The sequence below is a fragment of the Pieris brassicae genome, chromosome 4 (genome assembly GCF_905147105.1).
Source record: "Pieris brassicae chromosome 4, ilPieBrab1.1, whole genome shotgun sequence".
NCBI classification, from domain to species: Eukaryota; Metazoa; Arthropoda; class Insecta; order Lepidoptera; family Pieridae; genus Pieris; species Pieris brassicae.
Window position 1 is genome coordinate 3,003,228 of NC_059668.1, and position 18,662 is coordinate 3,021,889.

General features: G+C 32.2%; 1 protein-coding gene across 2 annotated transcripts; it reads left to right on the top strand.

Annotated features, from left to right (window-relative positions):
- Window positions 1-419: 419 nt before the first annotated feature.
- LOC123708823 lies at window positions 420-18,509 on the top strand. Of its 2 annotated transcripts, XM_045659736.1 has the most exons (6): window positions 420-541; window positions 14,854-15,305; window positions 16,035-16,302; window positions 16,374-16,555; window positions 16,762-16,976; window positions 17,292-18,509. In XM_045659736.1, the coding sequence occupies exons 1-6, from the start codon at window positions 514-516 to the stop codon at window positions 17,518-17,520; spliced, it is 1,374 nt and encodes a 457-aa protein (XP_045515692.1). In that variant the 5' UTR covers window positions 420-513; the 3' UTR covers window positions 17,521-18,509. The 2 variants fall into 2 exon arrangements, with proteins under 2 accessions (XP_045515692.1, XP_045515691.1); XM_045659735.1 differs by having other exon boundaries at window positions 14,854-16,302.
- Window positions 18,510-18,662: the final 153 nt, after the last annotated feature.

The following is an 18,662-nucleotide window of genomic DNA, read 5'->3' on the forward strand; positions in this document are numbered from 1 at the left end:
ACTTTCTATACATTTTTCACTAGCATTTGTGGAAAATTTTGGATGACGCAGCAGCAAAACTTTCTAAGCGTTTTGTGTCAATTGTCAAAAATATTTCAGAAGGCGTTTCATAAACTTCTTGCGCAGAGGTAGTAATAATTGAATGATTAAAATGTGTTTTGTACCGCATATGCCAGTTTCTATGAAAAGTAGACATACTAAAAAAGTCATTAGTAGTAGTAGTATTAGAAACACTTGATTTTTTTCGCCCCAAAGGAAAGTAAAAGTATACAATTAATAGTACTACTAATATTTATCTTTTTCTTTACAGTCATAAAAAAATACTACATGCGCAGCTATAGGTGAAGTGGAAAAGCCTTTCAGTAGGGGCATACAGCTTAACTTGGTTCAAAGTTATTCGTAGTGCGAACCGCGCGAAACGCAATCGTCTTGTCGCGTCAGGATACTTACGATTATTATTAGCGATCTTTTAAACATATCTTTTGGCCTGAATGTTGGATTTCATAAGTCACTATGGATCGTTGGATGCTAATATTTTGCGGTATGTATTTTTATATTTTATAACAACATTAATATTTATTAATACCTTAGGGAAAATAAGAGTTCAATATAGTTGAATTTAATAATAAATTTAAACCTCATTGTAGTTGCCTAAAAGTCGGTTATCAGTGACGAGTTAACCTGCGTTGTTTTTTTATTATTTTGTATGATAATAATAGCATTTCCACAGAGTAGCATTAATAAAATATTTAGCTATAGTAAATGTCTATTCAACATATGTTACGTACGAATTTGTTGATTTTAATAAGAGATATTTCGATGTGTTCGATGAAGTCATGCTACATGGTCTGATTAATTTATGTAACTTATACCTTAGGACTTGAAACTGACTTATATATTTCGACATAATATATTTAAGTCCGACCTACTTAATATTTAGTCTATTTTCCAAACGAGTACAAAATAATCGTTACTTGACGCTTATGCATGTCAGTGTTTTTTTTTACTCCCGGTTATTTGAAAGACAGATCCACGGCGACTGAGAAATTAACAGAATCTAGTTAATATTTGTTGAAATTGTTTGCAATGACATTTTTTTACCTCAGTAATTGATTATAAGCAGGTAACATCATATATATTATAGATTTTAATAATGCCAGCAATATTAATTTTATGTTAAAAATAATTTATTATTCAAATCGCTCATACAATATCTATGTAGTATAATAGGCTGCCTTTTTAATTAGCACTCTCTTTCGCTTACTTGAAGGCTATCAATATCATTGAAAAATCTAATATTCTTAATATTATATTATTTAACATCGTTAAGGTCTTTACATAATTGATAAAGTAAGTGCGCTGTTACCTTGTTCCAGATTTCTTTTAATGGCACATTGCGTTTTTGTCAGTTTTATAAATAATATTAACAAAAATTGAACATTTTTGCACTTTAATTTATTAAAATAATGTTAATCGTAATGAAATATAAAATGCAATGAATTTAACTAAAATTTCGAAAATAATTTGGCCGAATTAAACTCAAAAATATTTTGTACTATTTCTTGACACAATCTTATACTTAATTTATCGTTGAATGCATTAAAATTTTAAATGCAAAGCATTCATTTAAAATTTGTACTTACAAATTATTACCACTGCCTCTGAAGTATTCGTTAAAAGGTTCCTAAATCATGATAATCAAAATAGTCTTAATTCGTTAAACAGCCTACGCTTGATTAAGTAATTAAACGATACATATAAGTACTTTAACGTAAAATCAGCTTGTAGTTTTGTTTGAAAAAAAGCATATGGTTCTATAACCCATTAATGCCTTTTTTAATTTCCTAAAATAACAAATACAAAACAATTCAAAATAAAAAAGTTGTTAAGTAAAACATCGAAAAATGGTCATAATATATGGTTACCGTAAGTGGTAATGTGGCATGAAGAAGCTTCATTTAATATCCAATCACTCACCAATTAATGGAAAAGTATGGAATTATACAATGGAATCGCATAATAATTCAACGTCAGAGTAATTTGATGAAAACAAGTCGGCCAACTTGCTCTCCACGCATTTATTACGGCATTGATTACGTTATATTACAATAAAGGTATTATCTAATTCGATTTGCGATGTGTGGAAATCTTTTTAAAATAACTTCACTTGACTATGATTGATCTATGTGATGAAATATATAGCAGAATCATTATTTATTTCCTTTTAATATACATGTTATACAAACCAGGAACTGTCGCAGACATAAAACGTTTTAAAAGTTGGTCTCGTGACCAAATAATCTTTAGGATAGAACAAAACGTGTAAAATTCGAAATTGAATATCTAAATATTGCTATCAATCAATTATCATTATTAATAAATATTTAAGGTGTCGTTAATATTTATCATATTTTGATTTTATACAAAACCCAGAAAGCGCCGAAAACGGACAGAATTCAAAATTAAAATAGGGAATTAAACTAAAAAGACTAACGCTTAAGAATTTTTAATTAAAAATATTTATATAGGTTTTGTTTTTGTTAACATAGAAGAAATCCCTTTATTACTTGGCTTAGAGTAGTTTATTAATGATTTACGATAAACACTATCTATGGAAAAATATATTTATATTAAACGTACTAGAAGCACATTTACATCGTATTAAGTAAATTTGTGAAAAAAAAACCGATTGATATGATATAATTGACTTTGAGAAACCTCCGCTTTCACTGTTCATAGCAATATGCGACCTCCATAACCTCCGCGATTATCATGACGGTAATGCGTTATTTGATACGTATAATCTTTTCATTATAAATGCTTGTGAATTGCACTTTCAAATTTTTACTTTTATTATACCGCAGTGTGCTTAAAAATAATATGGTAAATAATTGATTTAAATAAATCTATCAACCATGTTTTTCTTGTTACCAATAACTATATTCTCTTTTATTTAATAACACGAAAATATAGAGTATTTACAATATTCTAATCTAAGTAGTACCTATTAATAGAAATAATTACAAAAAATAAAAATAGTAAACTACAATAAATTCAAAAGTTTGGTCCCCGTTAGTAAATTATTTGTTTTAGGATTGTTTCATTTAAAATATCATTATTACTATGTATGTTAGTGTAAGATACATAAGTGTCGATTATAAACAACAAACCATAAATAATAAATGAATATTATTAAATCGAAAGAATTTCTAAACAGAATCTGAGAGTAGAAGTTTTTTTTAGACCGGTTACATTTAATTTCTATTTTGTAACAGTTTGACAATACCAGAACTAAAAATAAAATCAAACTTTCGCGTTATAAATTAAAAACATAACGACTGTACTAGAATACGTCCTTCAAATAAAAAATCTAAAATAAAATCGTTAATTCAGTATATGGAAAATTTATAGATCATTGTACCATCATTATATATTTCGTTTAACGTTGCCACATAATTGGTTGCTAATAAGAAATCTTATTAGCAGGCATTTAAAATTCAATAACATCAGAGTTTGAAACTCCTATAAATAAGTGTAATTTGATTTAGCAAGGTTTGCATAAACGACATTTGGTATGGACTTACCACATCCTTCGTTACAGTGTTCATCAATATGCACATAATTAATAGTTTTAATTAGATGTATGATTTCAAATTCGAAATCTAGAATTTTATAGATTTATATCAAGGTGCAAAGATTTTGATCACTTACTGAAGCGTATTCAGTTATTGTCTCAATAATTAATAATGGTCTCCATTATCTCTATTGAGACAGCCCATACGCAGGATACACTTCCGAGCTTGGAACACAATTCCTATGCACATAGTACAGTAGGGTGAACTCGTTTCCGCACTTTTGACCTGTTGTACGCTAAGCCTTGGCTAATTAAGCCAACTTTGCCTTAGATCCAAGAAGTCGACGGCATGCGTCAGGCACAGGAGGCTCACCTTCTTGCCTATAGATAACAAATGATCATGAAACAGTTACCGAAATCTGAGGCTCAGACCTAACAAGGTTGTAGCCCCACTGATTTTATGGTTATTTAATGAAGCCAGCTCAGACGTTTCCTGGGCACCTCGCAGGCTTCACGCAGCGACCTTATGATGATATTTTATTTATTACTAAATGCGGTGTGATGTTAAAAAACCTCCTTAATTAGTTGTCATAACCAAAGAAAGGTGAAGGTTCAATAAGTAAGAAAGGTAAAGTTAAGTGAGTTGATTCTGACGTCTTTGACCATGCACACACAAAATTACACGTAATTCTTCATTTCTTCAAACCGGTTAAAGCATTCTCGATATCATGCACTTAAATCAAAGGCTCTAATTTTCTATTAAATGAAAAATATGATTACACAAATAAATATATACAAAGATTTCGTTACTATTTTGTTACATTTTATACATATAAGAGATATTAAATTATATGTCACAGTTTTAGTGTGTTGTATCTATTGTATAACATTACATTATTACATTATACAAAGGCAATAAATATCTATTTATATCGACAGGAAACAGTTTATTATATCGTGAAAGTTTTTTTGACATCCGCAATATTAAATCTATTTAATAATTACGAATACGTTTTGCATCTTCACCTTCCTGCACTCTCACCAGGCTAACCTGTTCTTGACGTTTCACCAGGTGCTCTTGAATTATCATTAATGTCACTTGTTTATAGGTGAACGTAAGATTTTCCAAGTAAACTGTGAGGCTCCGTTTCCCTAATAACGTTGGACTGATTACAAAAGAAACTTATTCATGTAACCTTTATTTAACTGTTTATAAGTAATTCACAGCTTTCTTATGTTTGGACTACAGATTTAATAAAATACTGTTACGAGAAAACACAGGCGCTATTATATATTATATAGAGTGATTACATGATAAGTCGTTATGTAATTTAAGACAATTAAATCAAAATCATTTATTCATATAAGTAACACAATACACAATTATGAACGTCAAAAAATAAAAATTTATGAAATGCTTGTAATTTTACATTTAATGCCAGTTCTCAAATCAAGGGCGTAGAACGAAAGAGAAGAACTAGCAATAAACTCTGCGTCACTCTTTTTTCAATCACCTTAGAGTCCCTTCGGAATCGTCACATGTTGACGTTTTAGGGCGACACTTACTAGCTTATAACAAATGAATGGAATGGATATACTAACGGAAACAATTCGTTAGTATATAAACGAAGTTAGTTAAAAGGAAATATTATACTTTTCATCTTTACCATAATAAAAAATATTAATCCCATACATATTTAAATCGAATTGACAGACGTTGTCCTGTACACATCTTAAATACAAACACATTCTATAATAGCAAATCTATAATCTTTCGAATACACTTGAAAACTTGAAAATCGGTATAGGCGTTTACAAGGAGTTTAATTACAAGAGATTTATAATTGTTTTAATGTTTAGAATTTAAAGTGCTTATACAGGAGTATTGTGTAAAACGATATAGGTTTTTGTGTGCTTTTTACGTATATCCATGGTAATGTAAACGTAGTTGTTCATTTCTCACGCCTTCATAGTGACTTGCATAAATTTGGATCGGACTTGACCGATATTCGATTATTATTATTTTATGCGAGATTTAGACGCTATACGCAACTATGAACAGGTCGTATTGTAAGTTTTTAGAGTCGATCAAAAATATCTTCAACCAAGCTACATTGGGAAATTGAATATTTAACCAAACATATTAGGTTTGATTATACCTACATATACATATGCCTACATTTTTATTGTGTCGGAAACCCTAAAATGTAACGACGGAAGTGTTTTTTATATGAAAATAATTGTGGTAATAAATTGCTTGATTTGGTAAACTGTCTTATAAATTACTTTTCGCAGCACGCGAAACATCGAGACAGTTTTGTATTATTTAATTAAAAAATATTTATCGACGTAACTTGTAAGTTATAACGAATTATTTGGAATCTTACCAATTTTTTATGTTTCCTTTATTACCAGCCACATGTTTGTTGTCCTCCAATCCAAGTTTCCATATCTGGATCTCTGAGTGAATACATTTTTTCCTCGCGTCTGTTAGACTGTAATATCCTTGTATGACCAGTTGCATTATTTAACACGTCTGGGCTGAATAATGACTCATAATTTATACTAGGATTTAGTTGACCTAATTTAACACAAGCCATGCAACATTTACGTAAATACGCAAACTTCTAAAGTTATAGTGATTCTGTATTAAAACAACAATGTATACTTTTGTCAAGTTCTTTTCTATAGTTCGCATAGTTTAAAAAATAATTCTAAATATTAGGACTTTATTTTTCATTTTTATCATCAGTCTCATCTCTTTGACAATAAGTGACGAAAGTGTACTTACGTTAAGAGTGCAATTGGAATGGTTTAGTTTTTGTCGCCCTTGTAGTAACAGTAGCAAAATTAGAACAATATAAGTCGCCAATTACGAACTCTTCATAGATGTAGTGCGTGGACACCATCACGCTTGACGGAGCATGAGCCAAGGCTAAGGCCTCGGCATAGCTGAAACCACAATTTTCTTGCATATCCGCAAATTGTAACAGAATATGTATTTCGATATTTTAATATTCCTTATAAAACAAATGCCGACCTTCACGTATGTGCTTAACGGTTTGTGTTTAATCTTTATTTGCTTAAGTTATGAACAGAAAGTCTTATCCGTGAATACAACTAGAAGATAAGCAAAGGACAAATACATGCTTAGTTCGGGATTAATAACAAAATTTAATTTTAGTTGTGTAAACTCTAGAAGGCTCTTATGTATTGCCATATTGTTATGTACAGAAGCTGGTCAACCGATTGCGTTTCAGCTGCAGCATTCATTGATGCTTTACCAACATCCTATGTTATTATTTCACTGTTATAAGCCATAATCTAGAGGTATACGGCTTTTTGGTTCGAAGGATACAGCCACAAATCTAAATTCGAACTAACACTCTGTGAAAAGTGTCGGATGAGAAAGATGTAGATGTTAAACGCGTATTCTATGGCATGCCGGCTTTCGTTACGGTGAAGGAAGTTATTGTAAGACAGATACAAGAACATTCATACTACACAACCGGGACTCGGATCCCAACTGCGAGATGCGAATCGCTAGTAGTACTGTTCCATAGTATCTTGTTCTTTGTTAATTAATATAAGTCAACAGTTCTCACGCGCTACACCACAATGTCATGTCAACGTAGATATTCACCTTGTCTGGGAACAATGCTATTAAACAGATAATAAGCATTCTATTATTTTATTGTCTTGAAGCATATTGTTCAATTAAACAAGGTTTGCAGGCATTTGTAGTTACTAAATTCTACCATGAACCACCTAACTTAGTGACTATAAGTTGTACGATTGTTTGTGCTAATGTTATCATCACAACTTTTTATGATGGTCAAAAATACGTATTCTCGTACAATTCAAGTTTCGTCTGGGCTTAGATATCTAAAAAAACTTTGGTCAATCCTAGAACTGTTGATAATAAAAAAGTTAAGTACTCTTTACAGACACAAAACGGTAGGTAAGTTAGGGGTAGCCAACACTATAAAAGTATATTTAAATCTTCATTTGAAATATGATCGAGTGATTTATACAATGTGTATGACTCAAAACTTAGCGAAAAAAAGAAGAGTGAAGAAAAAAGAAAAAAGAGTGGTTGAAAGTTTCTTGCCAGTGCTTCTACGCCCCTAACTTGCGAACTGGTAGTAAATATACATTTACAATTAATTTGACTTCTTTTCTGACGTTCACAAGTGTACTTGTTGACCTATATGAATACAGTTATGTTGAGTTTGACAGCCGCTAGATAATAACAGGCAACGGCAAATTATGCACATTTAAAAAATGCTTCTAACATAACAACCTAACATATTCTGTAGCCAGCTATTAAAAAATACCAATACTGATCTAATAGAATACCAAAATCAATCTAATATTTATAAGGAGTTATTAATTCAAACTATAAATAACATCTAAAAGCAAAACGGACATTTTAGCGACAATCTCGCTGACCCACTTAGAAATTGCAACAGCACTCGCCATGCTTGACGACATGCCTCTCTCCTGGCCCTCCCTATACAATTAAAGTTACCGCAGCCGTGTTTAAATCAGATAAATTATAATGGACATGTTAACAACCAGAAGTAATTTAAGGTATGATTTCGTAAGAAATGTCATTTATGTTAAGGGTTTAACGTATCGGACACATACGTAAATAAATTTTACCCTCTACATGCAACTTGGCCAGATTTTTTGGAAGGAGTTAACACATATTATTTTGTAGATAAATAACCTATAAACTTCTTCCATATTTATTTCCAATACAAATACACAATATTATTAACCTGCATAGTATTAATAATAATAATTAAACACTTGTTAAACAATTTTAAATAGTTTGGTTCTTGTGGCAGTGTACCTTTCATGCTGGCAGTATTTACTCGCTGTATTGCGATACTTATTCGATAAGCGAGCAACGAAAACACCAGCACAAATAGAAAAACATAAGCTCTGGGATTACGGGTACTACCTACCAGGCCAATATAAATCTTTAATAAGCACCTGTGCACATGGCCCAAGAGTCTCTACTCCAAAGGGAACAAAATTAAAGTTGCCTAGTTAGTATTTCATATTATTGTTACATCTGACTTTATTGCCGGAATCGAAACATTGAGACCTAGTTCATTCCTTTTGTTATACCATCCCAGACTAGAATCTAATTTACGGATTTAAGCACTTCAAAAACATCATAGAAGCAGCAATAAAATGTTTTTATGTGGATGTGTATATCAAGCCCTTTCGTGTATTTTATTTCAAAGCGTTTTGTACTGGAATTCAAATTAAGGTCTCTTAAAAATTGAATAAATAATTTCACGCTCGTCTACGTCGATTCAGATATGTATCTGTAAACAATAGTGTTGCGATATACATCACACAAATAATACATTTTGAAGTATGCGTTCGGAAAAAGAATACTGTTTCACCAACACTATGTGGTAACAGTAACATGTTCTTTAATTACATATTTGCAATCAATTATATACGTGTGAAGGTTAAACTTATTTAACAATGTACGAATTTCAGGTGTGTACAGTAAAACGATTGTACAAAGAAAATTTAGTAGTAGTAGATTATAAATTATTATTTTTAAATAGTTTTGATGACAAAAGACTCGCATGACAGTTTCAGCAACTCCATACAAACCTTTCGCCCGAGTTGTTTTATAGGAATATAGGCCAAATGGAATAATAAATGGATAAAAGTTCTAATATTCTAGAGCCTTATATTTTTAAAACATGATAAGACACGTATTATTTGTATAAATAATGTAATAATTGGGAATAAAAATCCATAAAATAAATAATAGTTCCACAATTACAGCAGTGGTATCAAATTCTCTATAAAGTATATAAATTTGTATTAATTTTATCTAAATATCTATATCGTTGGAATTCCAAATTATAGAAAATTCCATTTCTATTGGTTAAGTTATGCGAAGAAAGGCAGTCGAATATAAGCGCTGCATACTGAGCTTGCGACAGTCATTGGACAGTTGCATATCTCGAGGTTATCTCGCGCTTTCAAAAGTCAATGTAAAATATTATAGAGCACGAAGCTCCTTGACTAGGAATTTAGTTAAAATATAAAATTGCCATAACTTCAGTTATCTCTCTCGATTTTATTTTAATAAGACTTTGAAAATGGAATTTTAAATTTCATGACAATGATAACTATTTATATTGGCGGATTCCCTTCTACTAGCTGAAACACTTTATTACGGAACTTAAACTATCCGATATATTTTAGCGAGTTTGACTAAGGAGACCTGTAACATGGCATGGGACAGACATATTTCAGCATCATCATAGCTGAATAAAACTATAACTAATAGAAACATTCATGGTGATTTTCTTATAATTTTCGTATGTTTATGTTCATTTTGACACAAGAATAATAGTGTGTGACCGAGATTTTAATGAGACATCAACGTTATTACTATATTAAGTCTTATTATGACAAACATAAAACTGAATCGAAACCATTGAAAAAATATTGTGCCATATATGCTAGATTACCTTAGGATCTTGACAAACATTTGCATTTAACATTCGTATATTACTAAAGGTAGACAAAAACGGTATAACTTAGTTTCTATTGAATGACAAACTATGCTGAGTGTGCACTATGCGAAATATTTGGTATAATTCGTGACCAGTGAGGCATGGCTACACAATCTCACCTAATCAGTAAACACGAATCTTACATAACCTTTGGCGTCACTGTGTGGTCGTGTTTCGCTTTCACCCATAAAAACTGCTTTCTATAATTTCGGGAGAATCGACTAACATATGACAAAAATTGGAAGTCATATTCGGTGATTACTTACGCACAGAGTTCATCACTTACTTGTCTGTAAAAGAAACACACGTGAAGACCAGGACCCATTGTAGCGCAGATAGATTAGTTTTTTTCATAACTAATTAAAGATTTCCATGAAGAATTCCAACACACAAATATACAGTAGTTACAATATTCTTCACTTACATAGTATCTAATAAATATACAAGGATGAATAGAAAATTAAAACGAATTTAAAAAGTTTGGTCCCCGTGGCAGTGTCCTTTAACACCACCTTTAGCACCAGTGGTACCCTGGGGTAGCCGTTGCCATCTACCACGCGGCAACTTAAATTTTTAATTAGCCCACTTAAACTTTAATTAATTAATCTTTCTGTTATTAAATATTAAATTAGTTCACGATCCATCAAATTTAAAGCTAGATAAAATAATAACACATCTTAATTCTTTATATTTAATAAATGATTTAACAAATTCAGCATTCAATATATTGGATGTGTATTGTTTTGGCGTTAAAAAATCTACCATTAAAGAGAATGATGAATGACTTTAAGTGGTAGACACGCACCAACAATGAAAATAGTTAATAGATATAAAAATTATTGTCTACAAGACAATGCAATGTTACGGTCTGTAATTAGGTCGTTAAAATATCTACAATTGCAATAGATCGTTTTCTAAAGCATATCACTGTTTTATATTACTTGCGTGCAAATGATTTCCAGCAATATTTAAAAAGTGCGAATAAAAGTACCAGAGTTGGACATACATATAAGTATTATATTGTCTTATTGACACTAACAAAAATCTGTCCAAATTATAATAATCAAATAGTAGCAACGGGCCGTATTACCGCTTTCAAGCGATCTCTTCCAAGGAAACTCTTAAAGAATAATAGAATTAATTATAAAGTGCAACTTGCACTAACTATATAACATGTACAATAATTGAAACATGAAGAAAAGAACAAAAACAAACAATTAAAATAGATGGAGAGGACACATGATTTCTAAATTAACTTTAGCTTTTACTAAATAACGCGCAAATTCGGCTCCACGTAGAGTACTGTTCTTGCCTACCGTTCTCGTTGGCGCTCCCCAGTACCAGCTCCTTCCACCAGACAGTAGAACGAGTCGAGCCGCTCGAATCGTCGACAATCAATACCTTTCCGAGTTGCGTTGCGTAAAGATGTGGGTTCTCTGCATCTTCTACCGCAATTACCATGGTAAATAGAGTGCTCAGAGGAGTTGTTCAAAAAACCTACAGCTGAGTTTCATCATCGGACGTCGAGGCAGAATACGAAATACCATCCGCATCACCTCGACGTCCGTCGTTCCGCAACTGAGCGTTTCTTAAGGCAGGCCGCTCACCGACACTATGTGGAATCAGCTGCCTACTGAAGAACCAATTCGACTTAGGGTCCTTCAAGAAAAGAGCGTACCAACCTTCAAAAGGCCGGCAACACACTTGGGAGCCCTCTGGCACTGAGTACTGGGCAAAAAATATAAAACTTATTAAAATATATATATAGATTGTTTATTATAAGTATCAGACGTACTAAAATTGCAATGTTTAGCTTACTTTCCTTATTAAACCTTTAACATTAACATTAACACTAACTTTCTATTCACACGTGCCCAAAATAGATTTGTCAAGATCCTCCATGAGTTTAGTAGTTCAAACTATTTTATAAATAATATTAACGCAATCAATGTCATCTATGTCATAATCATAACCAGTTAACAAGTTTTAAGGGAAGGAATCACAACCAAAATGTGACAGTTGAATATTTCTCACGCGGATTATGTAACAACCTCTTCCTCTGGATACGCCAATCATCAATATTTATTACCCAGACGCATCCTGTACCTAATTATATCAAGATAAGGTCTGTCACTATTAATGGCTCTATACGGTTAGGTAAGATGTAAAAAATGAAGACAAAAACTCGTTCGTCTTGATTGACTTGTAGATATCATAAGCATTATAGTCATAACATTCAAGCCCCTTAAGAATACATTAGAAAATGATTATGTGTTTGTTGAATGATTTAGATCACGTTTCTAATCGTTCTTAGCATACCGAACAACTTATATAAAATGAACTTATTGTTTTTGCTTTACGCAAACATTGCACATTTAGATAAACTTCCTTATAAACTAGACAGCGAGAGTTTACCTGACAGATGAATGATCTAAAGTGAAAAGTTATGTAAATAATATAATACAATTTAATCTAAACACAAAACTAATTATTACACGGGAAATCATTTTTAATAATAACATATAAAGTATCAGGGGATAAAAGTAGACGGACCTACCTAGGTCTGAACGCTGTACTGACTTAGCTATATTTTGACTTTATGCTAGAACGCCCGCTTGTTGCTGGTTATAGGTTTAACCATTAAGAGTTTCTTGAGGGTGACGCATTTTGGTCCAAAATATGGATTTAGGGAAACAATACAAACTAAATTGTATAATAAAATAAAAATGTGACACATTGACATGACAGACATTTGACAACAATTCATATCATCATATGTGTATAATAATTAGAGAAATATTTGTGTAACCACAGAGATCAGACCAGAGATTTCACTACAGAACTAATGCAAAAGATACATTGTAACCTTAACTTTAAAGCCTAAGTCTTCGGACCCTAGCTGTGAATATTTTTTTCATGCGTTAACATTAGATGAGTACGGCGAAGGAGAACATACAGAGGAAGCAGTCTTTGACCTTAAAATCACCAGCGTGTTACCAACTGACCCCACCTGCCTTTATACAATTGGGAATTATAGGACTCTAAACATTTACACTAGAAAATAGCTTAATAAAATCGCGTCGGGAAGCGGATATATTACTTTGTTTCGTGACTGCAAGTCAGTCATGCCACGGAGCACATTTGTATGCCGTGAGTCTTATAAGACATTTAAGAGTCACGATATTCCAAGTTCATGGAGTATTTAGTAATTACGATAATTTATAAACGTAAATCAAATACTCTTAAAGGATAATAAAGATTTTACTTCTTAAATGAGAATGTAGCCCGAGTTGCTATTATTATTAGTTGCAAGTTGGTAATCGCATGCGCTATCTCTAAAAGCCTAAGCTCTAAAACTGACCTTCATATCTTCTTTAGTTCTTGCTTAGAACCGAAACTCCCTCCATTATATATTTTTTTTTACCCAACATCTAAGGGTCATATATTATACCAACACAGGAAGTCGTCCTGACGGTAGGACAACCATTCCGTCAATACAAGATATCTTAGCATTTCTACGTTTGATATCAACTCGAAAATATTTATTAATTATAAAGCTAAGTTAAACAAGGGAGTATCTTTATAATTAATTCTATGATCTTTTAATAAAACGTAAATCGTGTGTCTGAATTCGCGTTGTAACATAAGTCACAATCAAATTTGACAATATAATATACACTATGAAGTTTAACACTGGTGAAAGTTATACAACTACAAAAGCGGTTCAGTAGTCCATTATTACTTCGTTCAACCATAGAAGTAATCTAAACTTTGTAGTTAAAACACATAACCACATTCGTGAGCTAATATTTAAATGTAGCCTAAATTATGTTTTGCCTCAATTATTTTTATAAAACAACATTGGGTCTAACCTTGCTAAGACCGACAATTGTCGGTTTACTTTCAATTCCGCCATTCACGGATAAAAAATATGTATTATTATTAATATAATATAAAGCATGTTAGCAGAACTGAATGAAAAATATAGATTTGAAGAATTTCCAAATACATAATTAATTTGAATAAGACGGCAACGTATAGATAAATGTATAGTTCTTTGAAATGTTAGTAAAAACAAATTGTTATAATGGATGCCCCATATGATCCTCATCATTTCGATTTCACCAAAATATTTCCTAAAACAAATGGAAATCATTTAAATCGTCAAAAAATAATATGCTTTAGTTTAAACCAAACCAAAAGTTTTAAGTTAAAGTTTTTCAATAAAAGTTTAAGAATTTCCTCGCTTTCTTAAAAATACCATGACCTTATTGTGGAAACACCTGAGGACACATTTAAAACAAAAACTCCAACTCCTATTTAGAACCTCCTCCATTTTAATATAAATAAAATAATTTCCACTGTAAATGTGTATTAATGATATCGTTATTAGGTTGGTAACGACTAAGGTTTTCGCAACAAATGGATTGACATTTAACAACTTGGATACGGATCTTTGTCATCAGTCGCCTTTTCAAGGCTAGCTAAATTATCTCAACTATAATATCTATGTTATATTGCAAATGAAGAAATAAACATAATGGGATACTGAAAAAAAGCCAGGGCCAAAAATAGGGCTGGGCTGGGTCCAATGTAGTACGAGTTATTTTATATTATCCTAAACATAAAGACGAATAACTGAAATCAAAACGCCAGCGTTATTTTAATACCACCTTCACCTTTTCATTCATAAAATAATGGAAGCGTTTTTTCTTTCAGTTATGCCGGCCTTTGTGACTTCCGTTACAGTGCTATCAAACGGAAATAGTCCAGAAACTAAAACAAGACATATGCTATTAGAATCAAACAAGTTCAACCCCATAACGCCAAGACCAGAAGACGTCGTCAAATACAAAACTAATAAGGTCATCAAAATTAACTCGACCAAAATAGGAATAAATGAAAGGTATCGAAGGTTAATACCGTACATGACATTCTATTATGCAAACGATATAGCAACTCCGTCTACTGTGCCACAACAGGATCAAGGAAAGTCAGTTGAAGTCGATAAGGCAGAAATTATCGAGACTGGCAACATTAATCCGAATCAGAGAGAAGAACGAGTAATAAATTCCTTTCTAAGACATAAAAATATACCTAGGTATCAAGGAAACCGATTAACGCAACACAATATCGCGTCAGCTAATCCAGGAAAATTTTACTTAAAAGAGGTACCTACATTTTACCAACCACCAAATAAGTACACTCCAAATTATAATCCCCTTTTAGTTAACCACGATGTCTACGAGGACAGAGAGCGCGAGTATGAAAAATTCATCGCCAAACCTATCAAAGCCCCAAGTTCACCATTTACACAACAAACAAGAAAACCCTTTTTGAATTTTTACCAAAATGATGATGCTAATGTACAATATTATCTATCAGAAAAGGAAGTTGCACCAAAATATAAACTGATTCCCTACGAGCAGACACCTCCAATCAAAACTTTCACACAATATGAAAACGTGGAGCCAGTCAAGCATTACAACGTTCCAATAAATGCTCCAAATGAACCTATTTATATTAAACCCAGGCCGAAGCCAACACCGCCACAATTTATTTACGTACATGAAAATGAGCAATATCGACCGAAGAGACCACCAACAACAATATCTGAAATGTATTATGAAAAACAAACTCCTGTAGCACCACTAGCAGAACCTATTATTGAAAGTGGATTTCAGCCAATCTTAGCATCTAGGCCGCTATCAACCGAAAGACCACAATACACTTCAGTATATCATCAACAGCCACCAAAGTTGGAAAGGCCACCAGAGGATGTTGTTATTAGAAAGCCGAGTTATCAATATATTTTAGAAGAATCGTCCTATATATCAAAACCAACGCATAACGAAAATACAAAAACAGCAAGTTTAGCTGACCTTCTGAATTCATTACAGATTAATAAATCTATACCAAAACCTATAACAAAGGATAATGTCAGTGCATCAATTACAACGTTACTTCAAGTTTTGAATGCTTTAAGAGCGCAACAGAATGAAATTGAACCACCCGTTTTAAGTACACCAAGAGCTTTCGAAGCTCCAGAATTAGTCCATACCACCCCATCACCAGTTTCACAGGCTGCAGTGGAACAACCCCCTCAAGGCGTCGATTTCGAGGAACCTTATTTAGCACAAGTTAATTCGCCTTCCCAACATTTGGATGGTATGTATGTGAATACTTGTTTTTCATTAATATAATAAAAATAAAACTATAATTGACGTATGAAATTGCAGAATATCCATCTGGTGGAAGTAGCCAGCGATATCCTCAGCCCATACATTCTGATGAAGAGGGCGGTACACCAGGACGCCCTGGAGTGGACTATCCGATTTTGACCGTTATTCCTCCAACGAAATTCGACTGCAAAACCCAACGGTATAAAGGCTTCTTCGCTGATCCTGAAACACGATGCCAGGTAATACAAAAATCTATTACTATCTTATTTAAGTTACAAATAAGATGCTTAAATATGTTACATTATTCTATAAGTAGTTCCTTTACAGTAATCTACCGTAGCCTGAACCTTTTAGGTCCAAGGTCCCAGTCTGCAGAAACAATAAAAACTAATAATTAATGTATTTTCTGAGCTCTGAAAAATTATGATTTAACCCTTTTTTGCAGGTCTGGCATTATTGTGACCTCAATGGCGGGCAAGCGTCGTTTTTGTGCCCCAACGGAACTATATTCTCACAGGCTGGTCTTACATGCGACTGGTGGTTTAATGTCCGTTGCGCGTCGACACCTCAGCTCTATGTTCTGAATGAGAGTCTTTATAAATTTATCATACCTCATTCTCCTAAGTTTCCAGAAGATTACAGCGGTCCTTTAGTGGATAAGTAAGTTACAATTGCATTATTATGACTGTTCAACTGTTGAACACGTACAATTATAGGTGAACACTTTTTGCGCACAGTAAAAACACATCGTGAGGAACCTGGCACGTGTTAGAACCAATAATCTCCATTAGATTCACTTGAATACCTATTAAGGATACTCACAATCATTTAAACGCCTGGTGTTGAGTATATTTGTTGAGGTTTGACTGAAGTAATTAATATATTACACCTAAAAATGTAAGTGTAAAGTAATTTGATAAGTAATAGTAACGTCTGTTAAAACCTGTTATTTTTAATAAAATTAAATATTTGTAGATACCTAACCTTAAAATTCAAGGAGATGGAAGAACAGTTTAAGAAAAATAAAAATAAAAACGCCGCCTCCGAGAAAATAGATAGCGAAGACGAACCTGATACTATGGTTCAAGAAGAAACGAGTACAGAAAACAAGAGTGAAATCGAAGGACGAGCGATAGAAGATGGCGGAGTTATTATACAATCTGCTGGGTCGAGCGGTAACGTGGAAAGATTACAAGAAAAATAACAACAACCATTGAGTCATTGTATTAATATAAACTTATTTCCCTTTGTATACTTCGAAAAGCATTTTGATACTGTCCTGTTTAAAAAAGTGTTCGATTGGTGGAGTGGAGTAAGAACTAAAAAACAAAGCTTATTCAACAACTCAATCTATTATGAACTTATCAAAGTTATCCTTAATTTGAAAAAAGAATCCTTTAACAATTAGCCATTAGTCGTAAGTCAACTGTGATTTAGTTACAACCTATTTATAAGTTTGAGTGTGTACCACGCCTGGATGTATTAATCTAGATTAGTATTAGGAATTAAACTTGCCATATTTCGCCATGTTTAATTCGAATGTAAACCTAAGTTAATTGTTTATTTACTCTTGACCTAGAACTGTTAGGTTCTATTGCCTAATATTTGCTTAGTTGGATTATGATGTTAGAACTCGAATTAAAATGAGAACATCAACCGCGAATATATCCAAATATCTCCATTATTGCCTCCTAATTATCCTTTATAACCTAACCATGAAATAACTGTGTATGCTTTGATTAAGTTCTTGTGCATTTCAGTTATTTTTAATTTCATAGCCCTCCTAAGCTTCCTGATTGTTTTGTATAATTCTTCAAGAGAATGTAAAATAATTTAAATTGTTCGATATGTGTCAATACTTTAGTTCAACAAGATTACCAATTTTAAAAAAATAAACCTTAACTATCGTGAAAACTTGTAATTGTGAAGAATCGTCGCTTGTTACCATGATCGTTTCACTTACGCGAAACGTATTTACAACTCAATATAACTTAATCAATGGAGTATATAATTTGCTTCGAAAGGATCTAATAGTCTATAGAACTTAATCTAATCAACTTGATAAGTTTTGTCAACTATACGAATCGTTATCGTTAATCGAACTATTAAAAAAAAATCCTAAAATATTTACTTCCAGCCAGTACATAATTCTTTAGAACATGTGTCACAAACCCCGTTTTTTTTTATATAGAGCTATAAAACAGTAGATAATCAATATTTATATATCTACATTTTATTTGATTGATTGTTAAAGTGTTATATCTTTTAAAGAATAAGTTGTGTGTATTCCTATTTATTTTCATTGAATAACTTTAAGTAGTGTGCAATGTGTATAAAATTGTTAAT

What these genes read in the sequence shown, in the direction of transcription:
- LOC123708823 (XM_045659735.1), top strand. Translation starts at nt 514, where the DNA reads ATGGATCGTTGGATGCTAATATTTTGCG. An exon ending in GCCTTCCCAACATTTGGATG is followed by an intron (nt 16,303 to 16,373) that starts GTATGTATGTGA and finishes ATGAAATTGCAG; the next exon opens with AATATCCATCTGGTGGAAGT. An exon ending in AGCGGTCCTTTAGTGGATAA is followed by an intron (nt 16,977 to 17,291) that starts GTAAGTTACAAT and finishes AAATATTTGTAG; the next exon opens with ATACCTAACCTTAAAATTCA.